This window comes from Aspergillus puulaauensis, chromosome 1 (assembly GCF_016861865.1).
Source record: "Aspergillus puulaauensis MK2 DNA, chromosome 1, nearly complete sequence".
NCBI lineage: Eukaryota > Fungi > Ascomycota > Eurotiomycetes > Eurotiales > Aspergillaceae > Aspergillus > Aspergillus puulaauensis.
The window spans coordinates 3,273,450-3,298,958 of NC_054857.1; the positions used below are offsets into that span (position 1 = coordinate 3,273,450).

The following is a 25,509-nucleotide window of genomic DNA, read 5'->3' on the forward strand; positions in this document are numbered from 1 at the left end:
CGGGGAGAATACGATGCACGGGCGCGAAGATCGATTGGTTGGCCCATAGTCACACTCGGTCCACAGAAAGGTTGCAATCCTGGCAACATAACAAGATAGCGACGACCCTTACGAGACGGCGTGGGAAACCAGGGGAATTATTCCATTATGGATAAGCTAATTCACCGCCATTTATGACCCTGCCATTGCAAAGCTAGTGTCGACATCACCGAACCCCCGACGAGCAGAGCAACTATGATCCCATTACTCCCATAAAAGCCGACGCTCTTCAACATGTCAGGGAACCTGTAAAACGATCTGATTAGCACACGGTAGCCAGTCAAACAAAGCGGTGACATGCACCCACCAAAATGGCCCGATAAACCCCCAAGTCTGCCTGACAAAGGTAATAAAGACACCGACCGCGGCCGGATCTTTCGAATAAGAATCCACCGCATAAGTGATATCAACAGTCGTGACGATCTGATTCCCAGCAGCCGCAATCGCAGCCCCGACCAAGGGTGTAACGTTCCAATGACTCGAGGCATTTTCAGTTTGAACCAGAAACACAACGATTCCGCAGATAGCGAGGCCAATACCGACATAACCGAGCCACAGCCTATACTCGGGAGCTGGGACTCGGCCCGCTCGCTTTTCGCGATTCCACATCCATTGGTCTGAGAGATGACCACCTATGTGCTCGCCGAGACCGGAGCCGATAATGATAGCAAGGTTTTGGAGACCGACCTCCTGTGCGTTCAAGCCGAATTTCTCGGGAAATACCTGTGGAATTTCAATGGATATCAGGATGCCCGCAAGGAGGAAGACCATCGAGTATGCGACGGCGGGGATTAAAACGCAAGGCCTCGCAGCTAGAGACAAGGGACCGAGAAAGTCCCTAAGAGTAAGAGGGGCCGGATTAAGGCGACTGAACCCGAGAAGATGGCGCTTGCTCATTTTCTCGCCATCCCCAGTGGGCGGAACATAGAGCGTTTCACGACCAAGGAAGAAGTAGAGGACAAGTTGGACACCGTTGACCTGGATTATGTTAGAACCTGACGCCGATATACTCATACCATGGACGAAAGGAGTAGCTTGGGAGATCATACTATCGCGAGAGTCCAATAAATCCACCTATAACCAACTCTCATCACCGCGAAACCGAAAATAAATGGTGCTGACGGTACACCGAGAGTTACCATCAATGCCCAAACGCCTATGTATCGAGCACAGTCCCGGGAGAAAAACATCTCACGCACAACGCCACTTCCGATCGCCGCAGCAGGGCAGATAAAGAAAGCTGTTATTGCGCGACATAGACCCATTGTCGCGTAGGAAGGACTATTAGCACATCCGATATTCCCAACAAGGCTACAAACCAACGAGAGCAAGAAGATGGGACGTCGACCGTATCGATCTGCAAAGGGCTTCCAGAACAAGGGAGCGGCGCCGAGAATAGCAATGACCAGAGAGGTGAGATAGCTAGCCCGGTGTACGCTGACGTCCAGGTCTTCGGCGATCTCCACGAAGGCGCTCTGGATTGCTGATGCTGTGAATGTTGCCATCATTGCATGGAAAGCCACGAGGGCCAGGTTGGTGATTTTCTGTACATCAACCCGAGAGTTAGTATATGGGACGCCCTGACCAGGATGCTGGGTACATACCGTCCGTGATGACCAGTTGTACGGGTCGGCGTCATCCATTGATGGGATGGGTCTGAGCTGCAACGTCCCATGCCGTCTGAGGAGATATTCTCGATGCTCTCTTGATAGACCCCCTTCGCCACCAGCGCTAGATAACTCAGCCGTGGCCTCAGCATCGTTTGCCTCGACATGTTCAGCGTGTGGTTTGTCCATTTCGGATCTGCACAGGAACTTTGCTAATTGACATTCGAACTACTGGACTAATCGCCCCTCCTTTATACACCGAGAGCTTGTGGAGATGTCAGAGTGACCCACAATGAAAGACCCCCAGGTTTTGCCGTCAACCGTCCCCGCACTGGGGTAAGCTTGAGCTATGAACCTGGCCATGGGGTGGCTGACACTATTCCTAAGGGCAGGGTTAGGCAGGTGGTTGATGGAGTTGAACAGCAACGGCAGCCTGTGAGCCGATTGGGACGTTGAGTGCGGGTAGCTGTCCACCGATTCGCGAAGACCAACATAAATGTGGGCCAGGCGCATACCTCTATCTAACCTCCACACTCCTTGCTGTGACCACTCCCCTGACAGCTACTCGCATAGCGGGATGCTAGAGTATAATTCGAGAAATGATGGATCCTGCTGGTCAAATTCGTCTCGGCTGAATGTGGTAAGGAAGTCGTTCGAGGGGCGCCCGATGTTCTGTAGGATATAATCGGCATCCCAAAAATCGAGGGAAACCGACGGTGCTATTCTGAGTTCGTCTCCTGAGTGGTGGTTAGAGAAGAGAAGTCACCGCTGAAGACATGGATCGCCAAGCACGCACCAAGTGTATCGAACACAGCCAAAAGTCGCTCAATGCAACATCCGGCCTTCTGTGTGATTAGGCTGGATTTTCCAAGCGTCTCCATAACATTGAGCGCCTCGTCTATCTCCTGGCGAACTGCGATGACTGAGCTGACATCAAGAACACCTGGTTCGTGTTTTGTGACAAGAAGAATTGCAAAGTAATGTAGCGCAACAGTGAGCACTGAAGTTCGGTAAGCCCCAAGTTATTTGATGTAAGCGAGATCCAACATACTCGTATAGTTGCACGTGTACCAAGCAGCAAAAGTGCTGGTGAACGTCGCGCGGGTGTTGCTCAGCACAGATATCATCCTGCCCAGCTCGCGCACCGCATGCCAGTCATCCTGGACAACCAAGGGCAACCTCTGTCTCAGACGGTCATGCGCCTGGGATTCATGGGAAGCTTCCCTACCCGAAAGGAGGAACTGTGAAATGAGAGGGAAATTAGCGAGCATACGCATCCGGTAATATTGAATTGTCAAGAGCACTCGTGCAGCCATGCGACCATCTGTCGTTCCTGGACATAGCGATAATTCCGACCCTGATACAAGCCCCCCGACTGAGGTCAAATTATCCGACCACTCTTCGATACGCCAGCTCAGATCCATCCACTGAGAGATCAGAGCCTGGATCTTTGGGGCCTCCACCGACTCTAAGTTACCGCTATACAGCGAGTCTATGGCCTGTTCGATAACAGAATGAGACGACCTGTGTTACAGTGAGCGGCGTCTGTTATTGGAGATGACTAGAGGAAGAACCTTACGCGAGATGGGTCATGTAAAGATCGCTGGTGGTAGGATTTGCTTCGCGCGGCACTTCGTTGTTTACCGCACCAATAGCTTGCGGAATCATGAACGGTCGGCCTTGGGTCAAACTCATAACCCTGCGCCCATTATTAGCTAGCTGGATAGCCCCACAAGAGCCGAATACTTCCCTATCGTTCTTGACTACACCATCCCAGAGACGCAAGCGAAGATAACTCTCGCCTGGTCTACCCGAGCCTATGGGATTCCTAGAATGGAGCCCGACGTGGAAAGCAGCCTTCACACATAGCGCATGAGTTGTATAGCTGGATATTGAGCGCTGGTGATTCTGCTTGTACTCGACCACAAGGAGCAGTGCCTGGACTTCAGAACAAATCAGTTCCCGATTAGCATCGATATGCCGACGCCAAACATACCCAATTCATAGCTCGGACGCTCTAGGGTTCTCGAGTCCAGTAGCGCAACCGACTTCCGATAGAAACCCTCTTGCCGTGCATTACCCAACGATGCGGATGCATGGGCCCAGACAATGTTTAGTAGTGCAAGCAGCACTCTGCGAAATTTTGGGGGACGCTGCTCTGTTGCCTTGTGGTATTCCTCGATCAAATCCGGCTTGCTGATATATGGGAGTACCATATTGATGGTGGAGAAGAACCGGTGGAGAAGAAGCACGGCTTCCTCCTTCGAAGGCAGCGTATACAGCTCATTGGGCAACGGTGTCGCTCTCACCTCTGAAATACCTGCTGCCATAGTCGAAACCTCACTGTGATGCTGGACACAGTGGTAGCATGAATCTAGGTTCTGTGCCGCCCCGTCTGCTGGTAGGTACATCATTGTCGTTTGGGCAAAAATTCTTGATACCAGACGAAACATCGCATAGTTAGAGGTAGGTCCTGGAGAGCCTGTTAGGCAAACTGTTGTACGTGGCTGTGGGCGACTCACCGAAATAACCAACTTCACTATCTGATGTTTCTGTCAAGGCGTTCGTTGATAGTACGTCCACGGGTTCGCCCTCGTCTACGGCGGTCCGCTGGTCACAAGATTCTCGATCTTCCTGATTGCACAAGGGTGTATTGTCAATCAAAGACAATGAGGTATCTGTAACCGCCTGAAGTTTCCCCTCGAGAGTCTCTATTCTTTTGAGCAAATCACCCCGGTGTCCAGTCCTTAAGTGTTGTTAGGTGCAAGGGTGTATACAGAGTGGGACCTTAGACGCACCGTGTCATTTTTGCCACACGACTGCTACCCTGAGACGGTATGTAAGAGCATTCTAGATGTAGGCTCTGACACCGTGAGCAACTTGGCCGTGCCCCTTCACACTGCGAGGTGTCAGTTCATGGTATTCAGACCGAGTCGGGAACACTCACCTTGAGCTTCCGGCGCCGACACTCGGCACACGCAACTTCAGTTCTTCGCATTCTACGTATACTGTCCATACTGTATTCCAGTGCTATGTTTCAATATCTGGCCGGTTTATTTCGAACCGTTGTCTCTTCTCCACGATGGTCCCCCATATTACGGGACTTCCCCACACAGTCGACTGACGCTCTGGCCAATCGGGAGCGCCCTTCCCGCTCTCCTCCCGAGGGTATTGTTGTCTCAACAGTCGCCGCAAAACACAGCACTCAATGCACATTGCCAATTCGCCATGCCCTCGAGGTATCGAACGTCATTTGTGCGGGGTGATTTGATTTCAACGGACACGATGTCTGCCCGCGCATCCGAAATGTCATCGAGATAAATACCTACCATGTCCTGGCCCAACCACAATGGATACCAGTGCTACTCCATCAAAGAACGAACAAACATGTTAACGGTTCTTGTCGAGTCATTAAAGAAGACCCCGCTGGCTGCTGGGGCTATTGCCCTGGTCGCGATAATATTGGTATATGTCGTCTACCAGCGGCACCTCCATCCCCTGGCCAAATACCCGGGCCCGTTCCTCGCTAGTGTCACAGATCTATGGCAGGCTCATCAGTTCTTTACCCTCCAACAGCCATATAACCTGACAAAACTTCACGAAAAGTACGGGCCTGTTGTCAGATATGGGCCTGATAAATTGAGTGTCATATATGAAAGCGCCGTACCGATAATTTATCAGAAAAGCGCGAGGACCATGCCGAAAACCGAGTTCTACGACGCATATGGAGCCGCCCACCCAAATGTATTCGGCATGCGTGATGAAACAGTAGGTAGGACTTGGTTGGAGATGAAATTGGAACCTAATAACTCTCTCTCTAGTTACATTCCACAAGACGGCGTCATATGTCACACAGTTTCTCCCTGAGTTATATCAAGGAAATGGAGAAGTACATGGACCTTAACATCCACATCTTAAAGGACCGGATCCGGACTTACTGCTCCACGGGAGAAGTTTTCAACGTGAAGAAATTACTACATTACTATATGATTGATGTGATTGGGGAGCTTGCCTTTAGTCAGTCCTTCGGGGTGCAAGAAGCCGATGACGAGTTGCTTGTTCCTCCCGTCATTGAACACAGCCTCCTAGCCGCCGTGACTGGCGCATGGCCTTCCATGACAAAGACGTTGAAGAAGTGGCTCCCTTTTGTACCGCATCGCGGTCTTCGAAACCTCTTTGCGGGTCGAAAGGCTTGCGCAGATCTTGCTTCGACGTGCGTCCAGCATCGATTGACCGACCTTAAGGGCAATGGAACCTCTCTCAACCTGGAAGATAGAAAAGATATCTTGACCAATCTGATCAAGGCCAAACACCCGGAGACTGGCGAGAGACTTACACAAATTGACCTGGAAACAGAGGCGTTTGGTTTTATGTACGTTTATTCCCTAAAGGGCTTTCGTTGACAACGAATGCTCACAACGTCTCAGTATCGCAGGAACCCACACAACAAGTGCTACCTCAACCCTCTTATTTTATCATCTCCTTCACAACCCCGAGCCTATGCGGAAATGTATCGAGGAGATTGACTCTAACCTCCCCATCCTCGAATCCACCGAGCCCGCATACTCCGTCACCACCGCCGAATCCTCCCTCCCATTTCTCCGCAACTGTGTGCGGGAGAACTTCCGCATCACACCAGTCTTCACAATGCCGCTTGCACGCCGGGTTATGGACCCAGCAGGGATAAGAATCGAGGGTAATCACTTTCCCCAAGGGGTGCGTATTTGACCAAACAAAATTACTGTTGCTTTGCTGTACATCTTTCAATTATCCGAGTAACATCTGTATAGACATCCCTCGCCGTCTGCAACCATGCATTCCACCACAACCCCGCAGTATGGGGCCCAGACCATAACGTCTTCAATCCAACCCGATGGGACGACCCCAACGTAAACGCCAGGGCACGCCTCCTGATGCATTTCGGGCTGGGTGGCCGACAGTGTATCGGAAAGACGGTAGCCACGACAAACATATACAAGCTGTTCAGCACGCTTCTTAAGGAATTCACGTTCGAGCTGGCGGATGAGCAAGAGCGGTTGGAAGTGGAAATGGGGAGGTATAAGGGGGCGATCCCCGACCTGGTCAGTGTTGGGATTAGTGATATGAAAGGGCCGTTGCTTGTTAGGGCTAGGGTTCGTTGAGAGGGAGAATTTTTAATCAATCTAATGGATAAATTTACTTCATGATTAGCCTTGGCTTCATAATCAAGCATGCGGCCCAAGGTGACGACCCGGGGTGATCAAGAAATGATTTACCGTGGTGGACAGTGATTTGCCAGAGCGTGCCGTTTGGCAAGCTAAATGCTTACTGCACAGTAGTAGAACTTTAAGCCTGGCGCCATGTCCTCTGTGGGCACCTTAATTTTAACCCACTGGATGACTATACCTAACCAAACCCCAACAGTTGGAGTTACTCCTAATCAGCGATGAGAATGATTGGTAGTGAAAATAATCAACTAGTGAGAAGGAATGGTTTCCAATCCACTGCACACAAGATGGGGATTTTGTAAGCGCAAGAAGTTGAATATTCCAGGCTATTCACAATAGAAGTGAGCAACGAGAGTAAAGTGCTCTGGGGGGATTACTGTCGGTGGGGGACTAAGTATAAAGGAAGCGACCCCGCGGTCACGGTCTCTGCTGTTTCCCCCTCATCTTCGTCGTCTTGATTCCATCATCCGAATTAAACCTACGCCTCTCACCGCAACCATGGCAAACACCCTGTCCGATCTAACCACCACTATAGCAACCGCTCTATCGAACCTCCCACCACCAGACCAGATCCAAGATGCTGAACGCATGCAGCTTTTGGGAGTACTCGGCCAGCTGCACGACACGCTGGAACCTCCATTGTTGTCTATACAGCGTCTGTGCCTTTCAGTATGTGGTGATCAGATCGGAACCAGTCAATTGATTCATGCCTTGCCTTCCCCTGTCCTGTCCTGTCCTGTCTTGACTAACCCAGAACTTTCTTCCCGGCTAGCACTATGGTATCGTCGTGATCCGGATCGCACAAGGGATGGGGGTTTTTGACGCATTTGCTGAATCGGGCGGTGCTGAAATGACTGCGCAGGAGCTTTCGTCGAAGACTAAGGGAGATGATGCATTATTGGGTAGGTTTTCTCTCTCTCTATCTCTTTCTTTCCTTTTGATATTTTACATCCATCGACGCTGATGACTTTGTAGAGCGTGTTCTGCGTTTCCTCTGCGCTCACCGGCTTTGTAAAGAAACTGCCCCGGCGACTTACAAGCCTTTGCCGCAGGCGATGATGTTTGCGGGTGTCTCTGTGCCTGCGAGTATGATTAGACATTTGTATGTATTGCACTGTATTTGTAATTTGAGAGACACTTACATTTCCCCAGCCATGCATGCATGCAAGCATCTGTGAAGCTCTTTGATTTTCTGGAGAAGAACGAGTACAAAGCCCCCGAAGACGCATATGATTCGCCCTGGCAGTTCGCGTACAACACAAACGATCACTTCTGGGACTGGCTGCAGAAGAATCCAGATAATCAGCAGGCCTTCAATTCCGTTATGACGGGAGCCCAAGAGCACCGCGGCGAGGACTGGTTCGAGATATACCCAGTGATGGAAAAATTAGACGTTTCCCAATCTCCAGACCGAGTCCTGCTCGTCGATATTGGTGGCGGCGTTGGGCAAGGCCTTATAGCGTTTAAGAAGCGGTTTTCTGAGTTACCAGGGGATCTAGTCCTTCAGGATCTGCCGCAGGTGATTGACGACATTCAAAACCCGCTTCCGGATGGCATTTCTGCAACGAAGCACAACTTTTTCGACCCGCAGCCGGTCCGTGGCGCGATGGCATACTATATGCGGACGGTTTTGCATGACTGGCCGGATAAGCAAGCGTTGATTGCCCTTTCTCATATCCGTGAGGCTATGAGTGAGGACTCGGTCCTGTTTATCCACGAGCATACGACCCCGGCCGGTGCCAATGTGCCGCGACTGGCCGCGACGCTGGATTTTCATATGATGGAAATTTTCTCCTCGCTTGAGCGGACAGAGACCCAATGGGTGGCTCTTCTCGAGAAGGCTGGGTTCAAGGTTGTGAAGGTTTATAATTATAAGAGCCAACCAGACACCATCCCCAGCGCCCTGTTTGAGGCGACTTTGTGATGGTGAACACGGATCCACGTTCACTCTAGAAGAAACTTGGACGCGCGAATCGTGGACCAGTTCGCGGCTTGTTGTGATGACTTCAGTGTGCTGCTTATAAACTGGCTCAGTTCTTCGTCCGTTCGTCCATCGAGGCACGAGATCCGCTGTTGGTCATTCGCCTCCAATTCCACCTTTAGCGAGTGCAGGGTCAATGAAGCGACTACATTTGAATTGATAATCGCCTCGCAATGCGGCCAGTCGAGTAGCGCATTAATCGCGCGCAAGCGGATCGAATAGTCAGGACAGCTGGACGCGATGAGATAGAGACTCGGAAGGACGCCATAATCCAGAGTGATTGTTGGGCGTTCGGGGAATCGAGCTATGAAAGTATCGTAGAAGGTCATCAAGTCTTCATAGTCCGGGACAAGCTCGGGAGGAACAGACCCGTTGAACAGACATGTCTTGATACCGACAATCTGGCCACGGAATTGCAAGATGTAGAGTTCCAGCGCGCGTTGTTCTCGGTAGCTAAGCTTGTGGCAGAAGCGATCGCGAAATGATAGGACCTGCGGGCTGAGTTCGCACCACAATGAGAGAATGCGCTGTTGCTGGCTGTACAGATTGTCGTGGTCGGCTTGAATATCAGCGTCGGAGAGAGGCCAGCACTTGGCGAGAAATGGAATGCCGATGCTCAGCAGCTGGTGGCTACGTTGATGCACGTCGCGTAGACTGTGCAGTGGGGAAGTTCGGTCAGGAGAGTCCTCCTCTTCTGGCTGTATATCCACGAACAAGAACGGCTTCCCAGGGCCAAAGTGAGAGAATTCGACGTCTAACCGTTGATATGTTTCGATCAACGAACAGTCTAGGGGAATTGCACGCTGTTGTTGCTGCTCCTGCTCCAGTGCTTCCTTTAAAACCCCAAGGCCACCGCGAAGGTGCCGCAAGGCACTATCATACTGACCCAAAAGCAAGTCAGAAATGACAAACAGCAGACAGCAAAGCAGCACGACCTCCCGCAGCTGGGGGTCCTGCGAAGCCTGGCGATGGTTCAGGATCGAAAAGGCACGCGAAGCCTGCTCAATAGCAAACCGGTGCCGCGGCACAAGGAGATCCTCACCCGACAGACGCATCTGGTTCTGGAACGAGTCTTCATGGATGGCACCTAGCATACTGGCAGCATGGTAGACGGCGCGGTCGAGGTGGGCCATCTGCATCGAGACCCGGCGCCACAGCGGCGAGTCGAAGAAGGCCGCCAAGCTGGGGATGGAGCAGTGCACGAAGTACGAGAAGGACCGCATCTCGTCTGCAGTAGTGTGCCATCCTAGCCGGGATGCGACTGGGGGGACGCTCAAAAGCGCGAACTTCTTTGCTGGCAGGCGGGCGAGGTCATACCCGTCGCATTTGCGGCCGGTTGAGACGCAGTTGTTGCATGCGCCGGGCGACTCGTCGCATTTCTTATGGCGGGCGCTGGGGTGGTCAGTGATTACTCTCAATAAAGTCTGAGGGCTATACTCACCGGCAGGTTCGACAGCCCGACAAGGATCGCGAGGTGAACTTTCTGCGACGTGCCAGCGATGACATTACTGAGAGGCGAACAGAGACAGTACGTACGGACAGAGACACGGTCGGCGGGAGATGAGGATGATCGCCATGAGGAGAGCTTGGACCCAGCTGGACTTTCGTACTTTCGTACTTTCAGCCCTTCAGCTCTTCAGCTCGGATCGGGAAGGATTGGAACCAATATCTACTTCATACTCTTACTTCTATGTGTATACTTCATTATGCACACTCCTAGTTTCCACTAGATAATTTGCCGAATGAATTTGCCTAAATTGTCGGTCAGGAATGCTGCCACGCCTTGCATAATATCGAAGGGGTGCGGACGCCGTGACCAGCTGCAAAAAGCAAAGATGCAGACTCCGATTTAAAACCATCGATTCTCACCTCAGACTCTGCCACGGTGTCGTTTATAAAGATGATTCAGGACAAGAGCGAAGACGTCACTGAAAGCTATGAACCAACGCCCGTGACAGACGAAGAGGGAGAAGCCCGCCTTATAGTGCGAAAATTCGACATACGGTTGCTGACCCTCTTCACCGTGATAAACCTGTTCAGCTTCATCGATCGAGTCAATATCGGGAATGCCCGCTTGCTGGGTTTGCAGGAGGACCTGGACTTGTCTGGCCTCCGCTTCAATATCGCGCTGACATGCCTCCTGGTCTCATACTGCGTCGTGGAACTACCATCCAACATCCTCTGCAAGCTCATCGGTGGCCATATTTATGTGCCGATACTAGTCTTCTGCTTCGGCACCGTTACTCTGCTTACTTCGCTGGTGACCGATAGAGGAGGGTTGTATGCTTGTAGGTTTATCCTGGGCGTATTTGAGGGAGGGATATCCCCTGGTCTCGTCTTTCTTCTGTCATTATTGTGAGGATATCTAGTCTACCTATTCAAAGCCAACCTAACACCAATAGTTATCGCCGCCATGAACTCGGATTCCGAACAAGCATCTACATCTCTGCGTCCTCCGCGAGCGGCGCATTCGGCGGCCTGCTTGCCATCGGTCTAGCCAAAATACCCGACTGGGGACTGATCCACACGTGGAAAAACATCTTTTTCTTCGAGGTTAATATATTGTTTTGATCATATTTACACCTGTACTAACTCTCGTAGGGGCTGGTTTCGGTCATCCTCGCGATCATCGCATTCTGTACCATCCCAAGCGGCCCAGGAAGCGCCAGGTTCTTGACCCAGTCGCAAAGAAAGCTGGCTGTAGATAGGATCCAGATCGATGCAGCTGGGACGAGCGAGCATTCACGCACTAGACTACGACATGTCATCCAGGGTCTAACGAATCTGCCTATTGTGGCTTGCGCACTGGGGTTCTTTTTTGGGAAGTGAGTTGATTCTACAGACTATATGGAAACTATAAACTAGATAGAGCCTTTCAGGTTGCTAATCAAGTATACAGTACATGCGCACAGTCCTTCTCCCTGTTTTCGCCATCCATCATCCAGGCAATGGGATACACAGGCGAACTCGCCCAGCTTCTTTCCGTCGGGCCATATGTAAGAATACCATGAAATGTTGCACCACGATGGAAACAAAAACAACGAAACGACATGCTAAACATACAGTAACAAACCAGGCCGCAGCCTGCATTTTCTCCATAATAGTTGGCTACATCTCAGACCGCTACCACTCCCGCGGCTGGCTTATCCTCCTCACAGCCCCAATCGGCATTACCGGGTTAGGCATGCTCCTATTCCTGCCGGCATCCAACCCCGGCGCAAAATACGGCGCTTTATACCTGGCCGCCCCGGGAATCTACGCCTTTCTCCCGCTGTGGATTACCTGGGCCGTTAACAACGCGGCAACACCAACTGTCAAGGCTGTTGCGTCGGGACTGGTCTTTGCTGTTGGGTCGTTGGGTGGGATTCTTGCGCCGTGGGTGTACTTGGCCGAGGATGCGCCAGACTATCGGCAGGGTCATGCGATTCTCTTTGCGTTTCTGTTTGGGTCATGGGGGGTTTGTGCGGCTTTGCTAGGGTATATTAAAAGGGAGAATAGGGCGAGGGAGATGGGGAGGAGGGATTGGGTTCTTGAGGGGTTGTCGGAGGAGGAGAAGGTGGAGTTGAGTAGTCGACATCCGGGGTTTAGGTATGTTGTTTAGATATAGAAAGAGTTCTGTTTCTTAATAGCAAACCGGCTCCCTGTTTCAGCTGCGACGCACACACCCACAGCCTCTGCTGTGTGTCATTCCACAGCAACCGCCCATCACGCACCAGCAGACTCGTCGTCCATTAGGCGCCAACCGCCGAATTTCCTGCCTATCCCAATCACTATAATAGATATTCCCCCGTGCATCAATAGCCGTACCACCAGTGCTAGGCGTCAGCGAGAATGGCTCAACATATCCCGGAAGCGCCCCCGCGGTGGTCTTATTATGCTGCGCCTCGTTCAGATACTTGGCCTCAAGACGCCATACTCGAAGTATGCAGGCTATATTGACCGCCCCTGTCTCTCAGTCACAATACCAAGTTTTCTTCGCCAACCTGTTATAAAACATCATAGAAACCCCCTCGGTCCGACTCGGTCGGGCAAGACTGCAGTTCCTAAGGATCGCCAGGCACCGGCGGTTCCTCTTATCTGGATGTCAGTCGGCTTCCAGTTTCCAGTAATTGCTTGAGAAGATGTCTGTTGTTTGAGGGGTTACATTCCCATGGGCACTGTTCAAAAAAAGCTGGCTTGAATGAACAATCCAAGCCAAGTAATAAACACCGCCCTTGGTGGTGGTTGGCAGTAATGCCCTAATAACAGCGCCACATTCTGTAGGATCAAGGAAATACATTTCCGAAGCCCTCGAGTTAACGTTTTGTGACGGCCATCTTTGATTAAGCTGTCGATATAAGCGTTGTGATCTGTTCGTTCCAAAGTTGTCGATAAGCATTGCGCTCTGTTGGTTCTGTTCATATTGTAGTTGTTGATATTGCTAGATTCTGTCCTCTACTCGATGCCAACAACGCGACGAGGAATGAGCCGATTGAGCCGAATCATAATGCGAGGATGCAACCTGCGAGGAATGTCATGGCATGAAGGCCAACGGTCAACGGTCAAGACTCAACTGTCAATTGGGAAGGAACGGCCCAAGCGCCAGAATGTCCAAGGGGCTCCTTGGCGGCACAGTCGCTGCTTCCTATACGGGAGTGCCGGTTCCTGCTGGACAGGGCCCTTATATACATTGCTGAATACCCACTGCATGATGCTCCTTCTCTTCTCAATGCAACTCCAGGAACCCCGCAACCATGAGGCTTCCATCTTCATTAGACATCCTTCTCGCCAGACAGGCAGTTGGCGGTGCTGAGGTTGATAACAACGCACCACCCCCTGACCTGACCACACTCCCTGAGAACTCGCTGTTCGAGACTTGGAGACCCAAGATCCATGTTCTGCCCCCAAACGGCCAGATCGGTGACCCATGTGCCCATTACAATGACCCTGCGACGGGCTTGTTCCATGTCGGATTCCTCCACAATGGAACCGGCATTTCCAGCGTCTATACCGATGACCTGGTGACCTACCGTGATATCAACCCTAACGGGGGCTACATCATTGTTGCTGGCGGCCCCAATGACCCCGAAGCCGTCTTTGATGGATCTGTCATCCCCAGCGGAATCGATGACCTGCCTACGCTCCTTTATACTTCCGTGACATCTCTGCCAATCCACTGGACTCTCCCTTATACCCGTGGAAGCGAGACCCAGTCACTGGCTGTATCTGACGACGGTGGCCACCAGTTCGATAAGCTTGACCGAGGCCCGGTCATTCCGGCTCCGCCAGAAGGGCTCGATGTTACAGCCTTCCGCGACCCATTTGTGTTTCAAAACCACGAGCTAGACGAAGCTGCTGGTAGTAACCCAGATACATGGTATGCCGCCATATCCGGGGGAGTCAAAGATGTAGGACCCGGAATCTTTATCTACCGCAACCAAGACCCCTCCTTTGAGAACTGGGAATATCTAGGCGAGTGGTGGCAAGAACCCGCCAACTCGACCTGGGGCGACGGCACTTGGGCCAAACGCTGGGGATACAATTTCGAAACCGGCAACGTTTTCTCTCTTGATCGAGAAGGGTACAATGTTGACGGCCACACGTTCATTACCATTGGCGTTGAGGGTGCATACGCGCCTATTGAGCCCTCGGTTACATCTATGCACGCCATGTTGTGGGCAGCGGGAGACGTTTCCTCAGGGAATGGCGGAAACGTTTCATTCACGCCTTATATGGCCGGTGCTTTGGACTGGGGAACGGCCGCATACGCCGCAGCTGGAAAGGTTCTACCCAGCACATCTCAGGCTTCTCAGAAGAGTGGAGCGCCAAACCGCTTCATCTCGTGGGTTTGGCTCACAGGCGATGAATTTGGTGCTGCCGCTGGATTCCCTGCTGCTCAACAGGGGTGGCAGAATACTCTCCTGCTCCCGCGTGAACTGAGTATACACACAATCCCCAATGTGGTTGACAATGAACTCGTCCACGAGACTGCTTCCTGGCGCGTAGTGGAGAATGACGGGGAGAGAAGATCTGGTGTCGAGCTGGAGACACTGGGGATCAATATTGCGAGGGAGACCTACGATGCAATCATCTCCTCTTCGACCTCGTTTGAGGAGCCTCCGCGAGACATAAGTGCATCCGACACCATTCCATTTGAGCGCTCGCCTACTAGCAGGTTCTTCGCCCTTGAAGCCCAAATCTCCTTTCCCAAGTCTGCGCGAGACTCTGGAGTCCAATCCGGATTCCAGATTCTTGCTTCCGAGCTGGAGTGGACGACCATCTATTATCAGTTTTCGAATGAGTCGATTGTCATTGACCGTAACCACACAAGTGCTGCATCCGAGACTACACCTGGTCTCGGTACTGTCACTGAGTCGGGCCGTATCCGACTTTTCGATATCGCAGGTCGTTGCGATGATGATGGACATGGACACGATGGACACGATGGCGGCCATGATGATGGCCACAACGGTGATGGTGACCATAACGGCGACGGTGATCACAATGATGATGGTGACCACAATGGTGATGAACAAAAGGGTGATGACCACAATGAGGATGGTAACGGCGATGGCAAGGAGCATGCTCGCTACGAAAAGCGAAATGGCTCCTGCGATAAAGGCCACGATGAGATTGAGACATTGGATCTCACCATTGTCGTCGATAACTCAGTGCTTGAAGTTTACGCCAACTCACGATTTGTTGTGTCGACCTGGGTTCGGTAGGTGTTTCCTTTTTTATTGATGAGAATACACGCTGACTTATTAACAGACCTTGGTATACCAATTCGACGGAGATTCGCTTCTTCCACAACGGCGAGGGCGAGGTCAGCTTTGGCAACATTACGGTGCACGATGGTCTGTATGATGCGTATCCAGACAGGGACAACTGAATATTTTCACTGGTTGATGTATTAGCTTGAGAGCTACAAATATAGCGATAATTAATAGTTTTAATTTAATGGATTCCGGACTTGCAGTTTCATCTGAAAGGCATATGTTGTGAGGAAGTAAAGGATAGGCATGTTATAAATGGTCTTATGAACGAATCAGCACGCACTACGGCTCATGGGTCAATCATGCCCGAGGGCCCGAGTGGCTCGGATGCCGGATGTTCAGTATCCAGCTTGCATCATTATTAATCCTAGATGGCTAGTTACTAATTACATACTCAGTACTTAATACTTAACAACAGAATAGTATTATGTCGCTCATGAGTTTCAACTTTAAAGCTGCTTAGAAGACAAAATGGCCCCCAGACAAAAAATCCTGCTCCTCGGAGCAACAGGCGAAACCGGCGCGTCTATACTGAACGGTTTACTAGCATCTAACCAGTTTGTGCGTTTCCCCGCAGGCCAAGCTTTACATTTACAAATAGCTAACCCCAAATATAGGATGTAGAGATCCTAGTCCGACCCAGCTCCGCAGAAAAACCCGCAGTGCAGGAGCTCAAAACCCGGGGCGTCGCATTACGAGTCGCGGACATCACAGCCCCCGAGGAAGAACTAGTCTCTGCCCTGGCGGGAATCGATATCCTCATCAGTGCCATTGGACCTAACGATCTCTTGCAGCAGAAGACCCTGGTGAGGGCTGCAAAGAGCGCAGGGGTGAAGCGATTTGTCCCCTGTGCTTTCATCACCGTTGCGCCGCCGAAGGGTGTGATGTTGCTTCGTGATGAGGTACTTATTTAGATGCCCTGGCACTACAAGAAAAAAAAAAAAAAAAGATGCTGTCAGCTAACTGGAGATAGAAAGAAGAGATCTACAACGAAATCAAAAGACTGGAGGTACCGTACACAGTCATCGACGTCGGCTTCTGGCACCAGATCTCCATCCCCCCGCTCCCGTCTGGCCGGATTGATTACGCACTGATGATGCCGGAAGCTGTTATCCATGGCGATGGCAATGCGCCTAATCTACTCACAGACCTGCGCGACATCGGCCGCTTTGTAGCCCGGATTGTGGACGATGAGCGCACGCTCAATAGGTATGTTTATACCTGGAGTGACGTCCTAAGCGAGAATGAGATCTTTGAGCTTGTGGAGGAGGGTTCTGGAGAGAAGATTGAGCGGAAATATGTATGTTCTGTCTGCATTCTGCATTCTACAGTTTCATGTTTGAGAGTGCTTACAATTTCGTGTAGGAAACCGCACAGCAGATTGAGAAACGGCTAGAGGATGCCTTGGCTGCTCTTTCTCTTGATCCTACTGACCCAGCAAAACGCATGCAGGTCTATATTGTGCAGTATGTGCATAGCAAGTATGTCCGAGGGGATAACCAGCCCCGCTATGCAAAGTATTTGGGGTACCTCGATGCTAGAGAGCTGTATCCAGACCTGAAGCCGGTTTCTTTTAGAGAATCCTTTGTTGAGGTTCTTGAGGGGAAGGGGAAGAGGCCTTACTACTAGAGTAGTGAGCCTGGTGGTTCATCATGGATGTTATTGAGAGTTACTTAACAGTAAATATATACTCCTTCTATATAACCACCCAAACTAACTAGACAAAACAATAGTCTTACCGGGTATATACAAAAAAAAAAAAAGAAAGAAAAGGAAAAGTCTCTAATTCGCAACAAAATAATTCACAGCCACAAGCTCCCCAAGCCCCAACTTCTCCACCATCCCATCAACATCAAACCTGACTCTCTGCATCAAACCAACCTCCTTCCCCAGTAAATCCCGAGGAATCCTCGACCCAGGCTTCTGACTATACAGCAAGAAAAGGTACCGATGCGGCGCAGCCCCAGGCGGCGGCCCAGCAGGGAGCCAGGACACAACCGGGGCGTCGTCGCTTTTAAGCCCAAGAGTACCACCACCACTACCACTACTTTCTGGTGCTGACTCTGACTGGTCGATACCGACGACCTTGAAGCCAGACTGGACCCAGTGCGAGATTGGCGAGAGGGCGTTCCATGAGGCGAATGGCGCGTCTATGTCGATGGAGATGACTGTGTAGGTGGCTTCTGCTGGGAGCTGGAGGTCTGCGGGAGCCGAGAGGGTCGGCAGGGTTTCAGTGTCTTATGATGGTTAGTTAGAGAGAATTGCTAATATGCTTGTTGGGGATAGTTATGGGTACCCTTCTTCGCGATTTTCGTCCCTGGGGATACTTGTTGCCCGTTGATGCTTATGCCGAGGACATGGTGCGAGCCGTCCTTGAGTCCCTGGATGACGGACTCGTGTTTGGCGATGTTGGGCATGGATGCGATGTTTTTCTTTTCCTTTCTTTTTCTTTGTCTGTTCAGGAGGAGTTGGATTTAATTTGGGGCTTGAAGTACCGGGGATGTCGGATGTAAGACTTATCTCCGTAAGGCCAGTTTAGGGCTTAGTAGATCGACAGAGTAGAACTACACCTTTTAAATTAGAAGTAAATACAGAGCCGGAGAGCCATTGACCCACGTGCAAAAGCGCCATCTTGCTAATTACTAGGAGTTACATTATTGATGGATGCTGTATCCTTAGCAAAGCAATGAGAGGTAAAGGGGAAGAACTATATATGCTGAAGCTCCGAGAGAGAAACACACTTCTGTATCAAAGAAAGGTCGAGAGTAAAGTTATTGTTAGATTTGATTGATTTGAAAATTCTCATTTTTGGCAAAGTTTTGGGTTGTGAGATGTGAGCTGTTTTGATATTAATCGTAACTTGGATCTTACATTTTATTCAGTTAGCTTACAGTAGTATATTCCAGAATGCCCAGATGGCCAAGTTTTAGGTTAGGGCAAAGTCAGGCACAAAAACAACTAAGCAACTAAACAACAACCACCTAATCTGTATACAAATAAGTCGTACAGTACGACCCACACAGCCACAGCAACCGCACAGATCCAGCCCGTGACCTGTGATCGCAATACTAATCCGTGATCAGAAATAAAGTGCATGAGCCATGAAGTAATGCTGCACGAGAGTGGAACCGCCTCCACACCGGTTGGTCCCCCCTTGATCCACAACAACTCCAGCACTGCAGCTCCATCGCTTCCCTAACTAATTAGTACTAAAGTAGTTCAGCCACCAGCCAGTCGCACGGCCCAATTTCGAGGCCCGGTTTCAGACTTGCACCCCCAGCATGCCCCGAAATGGAGACTGCTCTGACGTTTGATCGCCGCGTTTACGCTTTGTTTCAACGGGGAACAATCCGCTGAGGAGCCTGGGAGGGGGTCTCTATGCTGTTTTGGGTAGTAGGCTAGTAGTAGCTCTTCTAGCTTAGCTCTTAGTAACGATGTAGTAAGTTGTAGTCAGCACGAGTTCACCTTGAGAGTGGCCTTGGAGCAAGGTACTACGAGTAATGGAAATAGAGTAATTGGTCAAGTTCAGTCACTCAAGTTGTTGAATCTTTGTAGTATACAGTATCCATTTTGATCGCCCTGCGAACCAAGCCAATGCAAAGCTGTATCAAACACCGAATAATCATGCAAGACATCATAACATCGTACAGTAACAATAATATAGTACAGCGTAAACCGAGGAATCGTCACACAGCATGCCAATAATAGAGAACAGTTGTCCCACCCGTGTATAAAACATGAAACAATCTTTTAATGCAATGATTTTCACCACCCATGCCACAAAACACAAATCTATGCCCCAATTGGGATAAAACGGGAGAACCCAAAAACAAAAAAAGGACGAGGCTTGCTTGCTGAATCAATACATAACAGTAACGACAAATAGTAGTAATAATTAAAAAAAGGTCGTAGAAGGGGGAAAAAGTGCGTCATCGGACATCAACGACGAATGTGAAAGTAAAGGGCCCTTAGTTTTGGGGAAGGATGAACGTCAGTCGGCTGCGGTGGTGACGTCATAGCCGCACCAGTGGACTGATTCGCTCGTCAGAGGCTGTCCCGGTGTGGAAGTCCCCATGGCGATCCCGGTTTGTCAGCGACTCGTTTCCCCATTGAGCGGCGCCTATGACATCAGAGGCTGGCTCCATGTCATGTCGAGTCATTGGGTCATCTCCCAAGCTCCTGGTCTCATTCGTTGCTTGCGCGAGGAGGATTGTTCTGCCACAAACCCAAGGGTCCAGCATAGCGGGTTCGTCGCATGCGACCCCCTTAGGGATGGATGCGCTTTACTCGCGGCCTCTGCGCTTTTGCTTGCCTGGCCAGTTAACTTCGGGGTGCACAACCCGCATGTGCCGTGTCAAGGCATCATTGCGCGAGAAGGTCTTTTCCTCGGTGCACAAATGACAGCGGACCTTTTGCTTGCGGGCATTGTGGATCGTGTCTTCGTGCCGCGTAAGATCGTAAGGTCGGGAGAAAATCGAGTTGCAGGGCTTCCCTGTCGAAGGATTTGTCCGCTCACACTTGTGGGGACCAGCCTGTGAGTTGCGTGACGAAACATCGCCGCGAGGAACCATGTGACCGCCCGGTGTGGTTTGACGGTGCGCATCGCGTTTGTGCTTCTGCAGCCTCGAGGGTGTCTCGAAACGTTCTGTGCAACCGTGGTATGTGCAAGTGTAGGTGCCACCCTCTGCAGAAGTGTTTTGCGGTCGCTGGACTGTCCTTGACATAGAAGGCGACGCCATGTCATTAGAGTAAACATCGCTTCCCGTAGACTCAAAGCGAGGCATTGACGCCGGGAAATCCGGGGTCTGCTGTAGGAAGTTCTGTTGCTGCTGTAGGGACTGCCTGCGACTTTGCTCGGGGTGGTTGAATGAGAACTGCTGGGTTGAGGCGGGCGCTTGGTTGAATTGCGCAGGGAACGAGTCCATCGAGGGGAAACTCGGGGCCTGGAAGGTGTTGTCTTGTCGTAGCCCAAGAGTATCACCGAGATTGAAGTCGGGTTGGTAGGGCATGTGCAGACCCTGGTCATCACCCTCGTTGAAGTCGCTCAACACTGCATCCTTGGGGGAGATCGTCTTTGGCTGCTCAGTTTGAGGCTGGTGCTGCATGGCCATTCCATTTTGGCTGGTGGGCACGCTGGTCACTGCCTGCTGTCGGAAAGCGTCATTCTCGTACTCTGCTGCCAGAGGAGAGTTTTGTCTGAATGGAGAGCGCTCCCGGTGGATTGACCCAACGGGTGATTGAGTTCGGGCAGAGTTTGCGGCCTGGAGACGGTTCGCGATCATGTTGGGGTAAGACGGAGCTAGCAAAGCATGCTGCTGACTGGAAGACTGGTTTGCAGCCTGTGGCGTCGTCACGGCAGCTGGGTTGATCAGATCGTCCTGGTAAATGTCGGTCATTGTGCGGTTGAGCTTGGGGATAAGGCCATTGACAGCATTGTAGTCTGGAGGGAGATCAAAACGTAAGTAATCATCCAGCCACCGATCATCTGCGGGGAATTGGGTCTCACCATTGCCAGCAGCTTTGGAGCTGTCGTCGACGTCCTCATAATGGTTCTGAGGAGTGACAGGAGAGTTGTGGCTCACAGTTGAGACGGATGCCGCGTGAGAGTGGTCGCTTGGCTGGTGCTGGTGCTGTGGCTGGTTCTGTTGCTGTTCCGCCATGAAAGAGTAGCTACCATCGTGCGACGGGCCGTTCTTCTGGAACTGAGGAGTCAAGAACGTCTGCTGTACTGGGGTGTGCACCGGCGTAGGCAGAGGCTTTGTGGAAGCACTGCTGTAGTTGTTGCCGCCGTTGAATGAGTTCCCTGGCGACCGCCCTGATGATGAGCTGGGTGTCTGCTGTTGTGAAGTGGTGTACTGGTGTGCCATGCGCGGGATAGCGTGGGCATGAGCTGGGGTAGACAGCTGCGCGTTGTTCTCCCACCCGTTGTTATTAATGTACTGTTGCGCCAACATTTGAGAGTTGTTAAAGACGAATTGCTGCTGGTGGTATTGAGGCAGGTACGACTGCGGCTGTGGCGAACCGGAGTGCTGGATGTGAATCTCAGGGTTGTAGGAAGGAGCAGGGGTCATTGACGGCGCTTCAAAGGAGGATGACCCGTCAAAGACGGCAGCGTAATCAGCAGAAGCTGCCGTTGTGGCGGGAAAGTGAGAGATAGAGGAGGCTGGCGACGAGGTAGGAGACGATGGCACGGAGTTTGGCGGAGAGGCAAAGGTTAAGTCCTGGCGATAGTGGAAGGGCGACTGCAGGCGCGGTTGCTCCTGGCTGAGATACTGAAAGGGAATGTCCTGGGAGTACTCGGGGAGGAACTGGTCGTCTTGGATGAAGACGGAGTCGGGATAGTTGATGAAGGGAGTGGAGGTTGGTTCTGTGATGGCACCTTTACGTACTGATGGGTGCATGAACATAATGTAGTGGACGTCAGGAGAGGATTTGCCACTCAAGTAGTCGAGCGCTGAACTGATAGATAATCGGTTGGCTCAGAGGGCCACCACCAAAGTTGGGGGGGGAATGTTTTCCAAGTATTGGGAGGCGACGTTCTATGGTTCGGGGGACAGGAAAACTGGAGGGTTCTGGAAGGGTCGCGCAGGTATGATGAAATCAAGTCGAGTGCGAGCAGGTTGAGTTTAATAAGTCGACAAAGTCGGATTCTTGGGTCTAATAGTGTTTGGGTAGTTAGTCTTTGAGTCAACCAGAGTTATGACGATGAACTCTGTCACAGTGAGGGTGCCGTGTGGCCGGTATGGGCAGCAGTGGGGATTGGGTGTCATGGTTGGATAAGGTTGACTCACCTAAGATTAGTTTATCGCAAAAGGGCTGAGTGAAGTGTGGCTTGAGTGTTGAATGTCTGAATTTCTGGGGCGAAAGAGATGGACTGTCTGGAGGAAGGAAGCCATAATTAATACTTCGAATGGATTTATTATGAGGTCACACTAGCAGAAGCTCCTCTCTTGGTCGGGTCGAAGGCAGCGAATGGAGCGAATCCCAGCTAGCGGTATTGTATTGCGTATTGTGACGGCGCAGCGTCTCCACCCCCATTTGTCCAAGAATATTGCCTTTTCCGACTATTTTTAATTTATTTTTGATTTGGTTTTTTGATTTGGTTTTTTTATTTTTATTTTTTAGGCTTCTATTTTGATCTGATCAACGACGATCATCGTGATTCGTGACAGTCGACGACTCGACTCCTTTCCAGCCTCGTCCCTCGCCGATTGGGCTGCAGAGATTTCAACCTTCAAGCGTTCAGTGCACACTGCACCAGATCAGTTGTTGACAGAACATGCAATTCACCGGCATTTTTCCAGTAGCCGACTTCCACCCGGGTCTCCCCTACAAGCCGAATAATCTTCACTAACCTATCCTAGACACTAATCTAGGTTTTTCTATCAAACTTATGTAAAATGCTGATTATTAAGAATTGTATGACTCAAAAAAAAATAATGCTGACCCCGGACTTAGCACCGCAATCCCTATGCCCAAGTCACAGCCGATACCCCGGAGCAGATTGGGCAGTTAATCGCAGACCCACTGAGACTTCAGCATGGACTGGCAACGAAGGTGCGAGTAGGTGGAAGCATTTAGCGCTCAGCCACAGATCTCAGCACCTGGAGACCCGGGGCCGAGTCGGCCGAGGTGATCTCTCAGCAATGACAAATGAAGACACAGGTCTTGCAGGAGAATTCCATTCCCAAGCAGTGCTGGGAGCGGGTCGCTTTGAAGATCACTGTTGAGTTGGTACTCCACAATCCAGCGCAGCGCGGCCTCTGAGTGGCCAGAGCGGCACTGGCGTCCCCGAGAGAACGCAAGTTTCACAGCAGAAGCAGTTGAGAGTAACTGCTCAGCCACGATTTCCCGCTCGGGGACACCACCACAGGGCTGTGGCTTGTGAAGCCTGAAGACACAAAGCCACAGAAAAAGTTCAAGCCACAGGGTCCAGCTCGGACTTCACCGCAGTCAATCAGAGGGCAGCACCCACTGACGCTCTTCCCTCTGAGAGGCCCTCGCGCCTTCACCGGAACCGAGATCGCCGTTTAGCGCAAGTCGACTGCCTTTCTGAAGCCGACCACGTTTTCCGCTCTTTCTGCATGCACTGCGCACGCGGCAGGGACCAGAGATTGACCTTGGAAGTTGGAAAACCCTCGGCCGCGACGAACTTTATTTCCGTTGAATCTTCGGTGTTCTCCTAACCCAACTAACCCAACATTTACGGCACATTTGTTCCGAAACCCAACACACGACGCTTTCCTTTCGGTCGCGGGCTCGCTTATTCTCGTTTCCCGTGGCCAAGGAAGCACGACAACGTGGTTTCTTGCGAGTTTTGCGAGGCTCAGCCAGGAAACGCTGGTCAGCTGATAGCATTATCACGGGGATTGTAGTCAGACTAGGCAGGCTACGCCGACGGTTCCATTCCAATCCATCCGCGGTGCAGTGCGTATTTGCACGCGTGGCACATGACCACATACTGCAGAACAACATGATCGCAGTCAGACAATCTGCCTTGTATTACTCCGTACCGCTACTAGCATTAACGGTCTAGTAGTACCTGCTAGTAGTTTCTCGCTTACGAACCGCAACACCTGACTTGTTCGGTTTCTGTCCCTGTGGTTCGGTTCGTCTGAGGTGACCGAGACAATGTCTGACTAAGTGGATATCCAACCTTCCGAGCCCTGCACTATTTCGCTTTCCTTACTGTACTTAGTAAAAATAATAGAACATAATATAATACACACGTATGAATTCGCCGCGCTGAATAAAAACCAAGCTGCCTGCTATACCTCCCTTCGCCTGTAGCAGGGCAGAGCAGGGGCAGGGAAGTTTGCCGATCGGATCTATAGATCGAATCAAGGCTTTAACCCACGAGCCACAACGGCCCAGATGGAAGATCCAGCTGGTCCGGACTGAACAGCCCCTAGTCTCATTCTAAGTTTTCCACCGTAAAAAAAATACAAAATCCACCAATCTCAAGTAAACCAATGTCTCTCGCACTCCTTCATATCCAATAGTCAAGCCTCAACCTCAACAGACAACCATTAATGAATCCACCCTCCGCATACATACAAAGCAGGTGGGCCCGAATCCAATCAACCCCGGACTCAGCCCTTCCAAGTTTCCACTTCCATTTCCAACAACCAGGTTATCGCAGGCGCGGACCTCTCCCAGCTCTTACCCATTCAATCAGAGCCCGGCAATCGCATCTGCCGTCCCACATCCCGCGGACAAGACAGCTGAACCCGGTGGCGAGGGGCCCTGTCTATCTGTTCTGCCTGCCCCAGATCTGCAGCTTTGACATTGACATTGACATTGACACATGCAAATATGTAGGGGTGGTGCTTGCTAAATGCTGGATACTGGCTGTTGAGTGGCTGGAATTTTTTACGAGCATTGCTATACAAGGCATTACCGATCTGATCTGCCCTACTCTGTCTTGCTTAGTGCTACGTACTTCAAAGTCCATCTCCCCTAGTCCCCTCTTGGTAGGTTCTACGATCATGGAGGGCATGTCTGTTCCAAGGATGCTCGCAAGTTTTACCCTACCTAGTACGACACAAAAAAAAAAAAAAAAAAAAAAAAAGGTCAGATCCTAAGAACCAGACAGGGATACTGTAGTCTGATCCCAAGCAGAATTCGATTTCTACTACATGGGAAAAGAATTATGCAGAGCGTATCCGTAGCATAGGTAGAATGGGGGGTTTACCCATCCCCCCGAATCCGATAGATATCGTGGCCACTGGCCGAGGTGTCAGATTCGGGGACCCGGGCTGCATTGGGGGCCTACCCGGCCTGGGCTCTGGTGGCTTTCATTGGGTAGACCGGGGTTTAACTGTTGGGGGTTCCCGAGCGCGGGTAGCCGAGATTTCGGGATCTTGACGCCCCGGCTGGGCTCTGGTCCAGAGCCTCCAGCTAGCTGGGGTTTGGTGTTC

The 25,509-nt window shown here is 51.1% G+C and overlaps 10 protein-coding genes across 10 annotated transcripts; 5 read left to right on the forward strand and 5 right to left on the reverse strand.

Annotated features, from left to right (window-relative positions):
• Positions 1-161: 161 nt before the first annotated feature.
• On the reverse strand, positions 162-1,835 carry APUU_11292A (uncharacterized protein; the record flags this gene model as incomplete). The annotated part of the gene is made up of 4 exons (XM_041696679.1): positions 162-285; positions 347-1,017; positions 1,089-1,583; positions 1,644-1,835. 4 exons carry the CDS (start codon positions 1,833-1,835, stop codon positions 162-164), a joined length of 1,482 nt encoding a protein of 493 aa, XP_041550658.1.
• A 372-nt stretch (positions 1,836-2,207) lies between these two features.
• Positions 2,208-4,452, reverse strand: APUU_11293A (fungal specific transcription factor domain-containing protein; the record flags this gene model as incomplete). Its single annotated transcript, XM_041696690.1, has 7 exons — positions 2,208-2,383; positions 2,443-2,646; positions 2,698-3,170; positions 3,226-3,589; positions 3,643-4,119; positions 4,169-4,392; positions 4,445-4,452. The coding sequence occupies 7 exons, from the start codon at positions 4,450-4,452 to the stop codon at positions 2,208-2,210; spliced, it is 1,926 nt and encodes a 641-aa protein (XP_041550659.1).
• A 524-nt stretch (positions 4,453-4,976) lies between these two features.
• APUU_11294S (uncharacterized protein) lies at positions 4,977-6,787 on the forward strand (the record flags this gene model as incomplete). The annotated part of the gene is made up of 4 exons (XM_041696701.1): positions 4,977-5,414; positions 5,468-6,018; positions 6,074-6,362; positions 6,437-6,787. 4 exons carry the CDS (start codon positions 4,977-4,979, stop codon positions 6,785-6,787), a joined length of 1,629 nt encoding a protein of 542 aa, XP_041550660.1.
• Positions 6,788-7,351: 564 nt separating this feature from the next.
• APUU_11296S (uncharacterized protein) lies at positions 7,352-8,777 on the forward strand (the record flags this gene model as incomplete). The annotated part of the gene is made up of 4 exons (XM_041696712.1): positions 7,352-7,522; positions 7,626-7,755; positions 7,829-7,955; positions 8,006-8,777. The coding sequence occupies 4 exons, from the start codon at positions 7,352-7,354 to the stop codon at positions 8,775-8,777; spliced, it is 1,200 nt and encodes a 399-aa protein (XP_041550661.1).
• A 20-nt stretch (positions 8,778-8,797) lies between these two features.
• Positions 8,798-10,340, reverse strand: APUU_11295A (Zn(II)2Cys6 transcription factor; the record flags this gene model as incomplete). Its single annotated transcript, XM_041696723.1, has 2 exons — positions 8,798-10,226; positions 10,276-10,340. The coding sequence occupies 2 exons, from the start codon at positions 10,338-10,340 to the stop codon at positions 8,798-8,800; spliced, it is 1,494 nt and encodes a 497-aa protein (XP_041550662.1).
• Positions 10,341-10,734: 394 nt separating this feature from the next.
• On the forward strand, positions 10,735-12,435 carry APUU_11297S (uncharacterized protein; the record flags this gene model as incomplete). Its single annotated transcript, XM_041696734.1, has 5 exons — positions 10,735-11,189; positions 11,237-11,387; positions 11,436-11,659; positions 11,734-11,830; positions 11,911-12,435. 5 exons carry the CDS (start codon positions 10,735-10,737, stop codon positions 12,433-12,435), a joined length of 1,452 nt encoding a protein of 483 aa, XP_041550663.1.
• Positions 12,436-13,567: 1,132 nt separating this feature from the next.
• Positions 13,568-15,705, forward strand: APUU_11298S (glycoside hydrolase family 32 protein; the record flags this gene model as incomplete). Its single annotated transcript, XM_041696745.1, has 2 exons — positions 13,568-15,534; positions 15,585-15,705. The coding sequence occupies 2 exons, from the start codon at positions 13,568-13,570 to the stop codon at positions 15,703-15,705; spliced, it is 2,088 nt and encodes a 695-aa protein (XP_041550664.1).
• A 355-nt stretch (positions 15,706-16,060) lies between these two features.
• On the forward strand, positions 16,061-17,218 carry APUU_11299S (aromatic alcohol reductase; the record flags this gene model as incomplete). The annotated part of the gene is made up of 4 exons (XM_041696756.1): positions 16,061-16,150; positions 16,207-16,491; positions 16,563-16,889; positions 16,955-17,218. 4 exons carry the CDS (start codon positions 16,061-16,063, stop codon positions 17,216-17,218), a joined length of 966 nt encoding a protein of 321 aa, XP_041550665.1.
• A 153-nt stretch (positions 17,219-17,371) lies between these two features.
• Positions 17,372-18,006, reverse strand: APUU_11300A (YbhB/YbcL family Raf kinase inhibitor-like protein; the record flags this gene model as incomplete). Its single annotated transcript, XM_041696769.1, has 2 exons — positions 17,372-17,826; positions 17,886-18,006. The coding sequence occupies 2 exons, from the start codon at positions 18,004-18,006 to the stop codon at positions 17,372-17,374; spliced, it is 576 nt and encodes a 191-aa protein (XP_041550666.1).
• A 1,866-nt stretch (positions 18,007-19,872) lies between these two features.
• Positions 19,873-21,996, reverse strand: APUU_11301A (stress-regulated transcription factor RPN4; the record flags this gene model as incomplete). The annotated part of the gene is made up of 2 exons (XM_041696780.1): positions 19,873-21,029; positions 21,096-21,996. The coding sequence occupies 2 exons, from the start codon at positions 21,994-21,996 to the stop codon at positions 19,873-19,875; spliced, it is 2,058 nt and encodes a 685-aa protein (XP_041550667.1).
• Positions 21,997-25,509: the final 3,513 nt, after the last annotated feature.